This window comes from Ailuropoda melanoleuca, chromosome 16, assembly GCF_002007445.2.
Source record: "Ailuropoda melanoleuca isolate Jingjing chromosome 16, ASM200744v2, whole genome shotgun sequence".
NCBI classification, from domain to species: domain Eukaryota; kingdom Metazoa; phylum Chordata; class Mammalia; order Carnivora; family Ursidae; genus Ailuropoda; species Ailuropoda melanoleuca.
Genome location: NC_048233.1, coordinates 77721967 through 77727966, shown reverse-complemented (window position 1 = coordinate 77727966; position 6000 = coordinate 77721967). Strand labels below are relative to the sequence as shown.

Sequence of the window (6000 nt, the reverse complement as noted above, 5' to 3'; positions counted from 1 at the left end):
TTAAGAAAAAATACTACATATTTTTTTCCACATCCTCTGTCTTGCATATTTTACATCTTTGTTCCTCAAGCTATAGATCAAGGGATTCAGCATGGGGATAATGAGGGTGTAAAATACGGACGCCACTTTATCAGTGTCAGAGGAATGACTGGACTCGGGTTGCACATACATAAATATCAAAGTCCCGTAGAACACTGTGGCCACTGTCAGGTGGGACCCACAGGTGGAAAAGGCCTTGTGCCGCCCCTCAGCTGAGTTCATCCTGATGATGGCTACCAGGATCAGCAGGTAAGACACGAGAACTATCAGAAGAGATGAAATCAAATCAAAACCAGCCAAGATCAGAATAATCATTTCAGTTTCATGTGTATTTGAGCAGAGCAAAGTTAACAAGGGGACACAGTCACAGTAGAAATGACTGATGACATTGTAACCACAGAAGGATAAACTAAAAATCTTCATGGTGACTATGAGAGACACAAATGTGCTGTAGAGGTAGGGGATGGCCACCAGCACGTGACACACCCTTTGTGACATGATGACAGGGTAGAGCAGAGGGTTACAGATGGCCACGTAGCGGTCATAGGACATTGCTGTTAGAATAAAAAGTTCACTAACAATGAACACAAGAAAGAAAGCTAGTTGTATAGCACAAAAGTAATAAGAAATTGTATTTTGATCCACAACAAAATTTACTAACATTTTGGGTCCCACGGTTGTCGAATAACCAAGATCAGTGAAAGCGAGGTGTCTGAGGAAGAAGTACATGGGTGTTTGGAGCCTGGGGTCCACCTTGGTGAGGATGATCATGCCCAGGTTGCCCACCACTGAGATCAAATAGATGATGAGGAAGAGCCCAAAGAAGGGAGCCTGCAGCTCAGGACGGTCTGTGATCCCCATGAGAATGAACTCATTGAGCACTGTTAGATTTGGAGTTTCCATGCAGGCTTATCACGAAACCTATTCTGGATGGAGACATCAGCATGGTCAGTAGATTTCATGATTATCACCTGAGTGATTTTTAGCATGCAAAACTAGCACAAATAAAATACATCCAAACTTTCCAATTTCAGATGTTTGAAAATAAAACCATCTCCCACAAAGACTCATACAGATAAACACAGATAGGCAATGGTTCTCAACTGAAGGTGATTTTGCTAACCAGGTAACATTTTATCAATGTCTAGAAGACATTTTGGTTGTCACAACTGGAAGGTGGGGTTCTATTGGCTAATGATGGTTAAAGGTCGGTTATGTTTCTAGCCATCCTACTAGACCCAATATCCAGTCCAAAATATCAATAGTGCCAAGTTTGAGAAAACAAGATGGTATTGATAGTTAAATAATAAAGAAGAAGAGAGGGAGGGAAAAATAGAAACATAGGTAGATACAGACACGTATAGATATATAAATATAGAGACAGATATAGACATATATATATATATATATATAGGAAAAACTAAAAACATCAAAACTATATTAAAATTTGGATGTAACATATAAACTATATGGTGCTATATTTTAAAGTTTTCTATTAAAAATAAAGCTTTCTTTTAGTCATCTATATAATTGCAATTACACAGCAACTTTTATAAATTGCACTTAATAGTATGACTCTATACATATGTCAATATATAATAAATTATATTATACGATTACATAATGATTACAAATAAAAATTTAAAACCACAAATTCTAAAAATATACAGAACCCACTACTGCAACACATAAACCAATAAAATGCTTTACCCCCACAGGTGTCACTGGCTGAACAGTTGACATTCTTGACAGATACTGGACAAGTGAGTAAGTAAGAAAACTATAACAAATTGTAGTTGAGAATTGTCTTTATTGCATAAATATATGACATATATTTATGTAGATACAGTCTGTGTTATACCTCTACCTATGGCATATATGAAAGTTACTTTGGGCCAATAATTAAAACTTATTTAAAACTCCATTCTCATACACAAAACAATACTTCCTTACATAGGGCTGTTGAGAGGGATGAATGAAGAGGAAATGATGCAGTGTGCCTACATAGTGGTTCTTTGTTTTTGTTTTTTAAATGGTGACCATAACTTAGCTCGAAGCAGATTTCTTTACATAGTTGTATGTAAATCCTTCTGGGCTCTGAGATATCTTCTTTGCCTAGGCTATGATGATGAACAGGAAGAGGTCAAGTAAGATGGAATGTGACGTAATGCAGGCCCTGCCTGATCCCTTCTCTGTAACTAAATGGAACCATCGAGGTGCTATTCTTTTCATTACTTATCTTCTAATTTTCTAACTATTTTAACAAAATGCTAATATAAGTTTATTTTGATAGAACTTTTCTTAAAACATTAATCTTCCCCTAGGGGCATTTTCATTATAATTGACATGTACTCACTTGTATGTGACAAATCAAATACATTTCATCATGCAAGAACCTAGGAGAAAATGAAGAAGTCATTTTCATGGGCAAATTGGGAGAATGAGGAGCACTTGGGTGGCTCAGTTGGTTAAGTGTCTGACTTTGGCTCAGGTCATGATTCCAGGGTTCTGGGATTGAGTCCCTGCTTCCTGGCTCCTGGCCACCCCCTCTCTGCCCCTCCCCCTGCTCCTGCTCTCTCTCTCTCTATTTAGTAAATAAATAAAATCTTTTAAAAAATTGGGTGAATAAGCAGTCACTGGCATTGTTTTCATGTGATAAAGATTCATAAAAAACTTCCCTTGGATAAAGAGATACTGTACTTTAAAAACTGAAGAAAGTCACTGTGTTATAGGATACCATAGAGGCAAAATAAAATACGCTAAAGACGAGATATTCATGGATTCTTTGATATTACATTAAATTCTCCTATACCTTAGGACCACAGGAACTTTTCCAAACTATAATACAAAACACAGATATACACTGTAATCAAATAAAAATGTTATCTATTCCTAATAATATACTGATTAAGAATATACCAGTAAGAATTGGATGGCAGATTAAGATAAGAGAATTCTTAAGTTTAAAATATTGCAAGCATCAGTCCTTTCTTAAGAAAAAAATAAATAGAGGGGCACCCGGGTCAGTTAAAGCATCTGACTCTTGGTTTCCACTGTCATGATCTTAGGGTTGTGGGATCAAGGCCAGAGTTAGGCTCCCTGCTGAGTGTGGAGTCTGCTTGTCCTTCTCTCTGTGCTCCTCCCCTACTCATGTGCTTCTCTCAAAACTTATTAATTAATTAATTAATTAATCTTAAAAAAAAGAAACAACAATGTACTGGTTATAATGAAAACTTACATTAGGAGATGATAGGGACATTATAATATAGTTGCATTACATAGTCACAGCAGTCTCTGGCTGCTCTACAAGAAAATAGAAACACACAATTTTAGAACATTAAATATAGAAGTGATTATATAAACTTTGCATTTAATTCACTTAAAATATTGCTTCTAATGTTGTGAACTCCTGATCACGTATCCTGCCTTGATGTGTGCGACTTTCTTACATCAGAAAGATGGAAATGTGTATCAGTAGTTAGTAATTTCAGAAAAATCTCTTCAACAAATGCGGTAAGAAGTGGTATAAACCCTGTTTTTTCTTGTTTCATTTTGTTTTGCAAATATGAAAGGCTGAGAAAAATCAGACTTGACAAGTTCCACTTTTTCTGTAACATAAAGAAAGATAAATATGTCTTTTTATTTTCCTTTCAGCTTTCGAGTTCTAGGAAAAGAACCAAATTGCTTTTTCATAGTTTGACATCTTTGTTGAAGACGGATTGTTACTTATTGTTTTTAAAGCTACACTCTTGGAGATAACTGTATCTGCTTCTTGTTGGATCTTACCTAAAACCGAAGCACATGCTGAACATTGTACCATTACCATAAAACTGGGTACTTAAAAGTCTGCTAATATCCAAATAATGCTTTTCACATCCCAGTGGGAAGTTGACATCCCCTTTTGTGTCATCAAGCAATCTGGAAAGCATCATATGTATATTTTATTTAAAAAAATCATTAAATCTTAAAATATATTGAGAGGGTCACAAAAAAGAACCTGGGGCAACTAAATAACGAAGAATTTGGAAGGACATCAGACTGCAAGACTGAATACAGGCAGCTTCTCAATTTTGCCAATTTTAAAAAATGAATCTCTCTAGTTATGCTTCATTTGCTCTCAATTTTGGCCTGCATTGGAGATGAAATTATTTATATAAAATGAATGGTTTATAAGCAATAGCATGATGTTGCTTCAGAGATGTTTTTGAATGGTTCGTCTGTCGATCCAGGAGAAAATAGTCAAAAAAATAATGTGGATAGAAAAGGACAAGTGTCCTCTTCCTGCTCAGGCATTATGGAGTTATAGAAAGCAAAGCAAAGCAAGGCAAAACAAACCCCAAACAAAACAAAACAAACCCCAAAGCTGAATCATAAATGGCAACTTTTTGCTAGAGCTTTGCTATTGAACTAAAGCAGAACCGTGCTATGTCACTTGATCATTGTTGATGTTAGTGCATAAGACAGCCCATGCAATGTTCTATCATTTTACCTGCAGTGAAGCCTCTGTCTTGACTCCCTCCTGTGTTTCTTATGGAGGCATAGTGAGAAGAATTTATGGATTTTTTTTTTACCTTTTGAGACTCTCCCTGAGGAGATTCCAAGCAATTTGTTGATTATCCCTAACGTATTTCAGAGACATAACAAAATGTCTGGAGGTTGTCCTTTAATTATTAGAGAAAATTTGTGTTCACTCTCTCTCTCTTTTCTTTTTTTTTTCCTATTTCTTTTTTTTTTTGACGTTCCTGAATTCCTTCCTGACTTCCACCCTTCTCCCTCCCTTTATTCCCCACCCCTCCCTTCCCTCCCCTCCTTCCCTTCCTTCCTCTTTTCCTACTTTTTTTTTTTTTTTGATTTTATTTATTTAATTGACACACAGAGAGAGACAGCCAGTGAGAGAGGGAACACAAGCAGGGGGAGTGGGAGAGGAAGAAGCAGGCTCCTAGCAGAGGAGCCTGATATGGGGCTCGATCCGATCCCATAACGCCAGGATCACGCCCTGAGCCGAAGGCAGACGCTTAACCGCTGTGCCACCCAGGCGCCCCTCTTTTCCTATTTTTTACTCATGGTTAACTTTCCTTTTGTAGCACATGGGACTCTTGATGAAAATATCACATCTATAGGACATGCCATCAAGAATCTGCATTTCCATGGTGGTCTCCTCAAATGAATGGCACAGTGTAGAAAAGTTTAAACACTGCCTTGTCACATTATGTTAAAGTTTATAGGGAATTAAAATAATACATTATGAAAATACGAGGTGCTACTGCCTTGATTTGTTGCTCAAGTTGTTTTCACTTTTCCTTTAGGGATAGAAATTAGTTACCGTTACTTCTCATTTCATTGTGAGTTTCCATCTGTCTGTTCACCACTTTTCTGTCTTTGTTTTTTTTCCTTTTACTGCATATTACACCTAAAATTTCAGTGATTCCATTCTGTGCACCCCCCCTCCTTCAAAATGGATCTCTTCCCTTGACATAAAGTTCAATCCGGCTGCCCTTTTATAGGGACACCCCCTGACTCTGTCTCTGCCACTGTTCCTAACTCCTGGTAATCACTATTCTCTTTTCCATCACTATATTTTCGTCATTTAAAGAATGTTTTAAAAATAATACACTATTTGTAATCTTCTGAGATTGGATTTTTTTCATCCAACAGACCTCTTTTGAGATTCACTTGTGTTTTGTGTATATACCTCATTTTATTCCTTTATTTTTGCTGAGTAGTATGCCATGATACTGAGGACAGAATTTGTTTAACCATTCACTCACTGAAAGGCATTTGGGTTCTTTCTAGTTTTCAACTATTATGAGTAAAACATCTATAAACATTCACTTAAAGGTGATCGCATGACGATAACATTTCATTCCCTTCGGGTAAGTATCCAACAGGGTGACTGGTGGGTTGTTTTAATTTGGATCAAGTCCAGTTTACCAGCATTTACTTTAATAAATTATGCTTTTG

General features: G+C 36.6%; 1 protein-coding gene across 1 annotated transcript; it reads right to left on the bottom strand.

The window, feature by feature from the left end:
* LOC100482962 (olfactory receptor 8K3-like) lies at positions 1 to 942 on the bottom strand. The gene has a single exon (XM_002926857.2). The coding sequence runs from the start codon at positions 940 to 942 to the stop codon at positions 1 to 3; it is 942 nt and encodes a 313-aa protein (XP_002926903.2).
* Between the last annotated feature and the right edge of the window lie 5058 nt (positions 943 to 6000).

Coding starts and splice junctions, on each gene's coding strand:
- LOC100482962 (XM_002926857.2), bottom strand. CDS start 942: ATGGAAACTCCAAATCTAACAGTGCTCAATGAGTTCATTCTCATGGGG.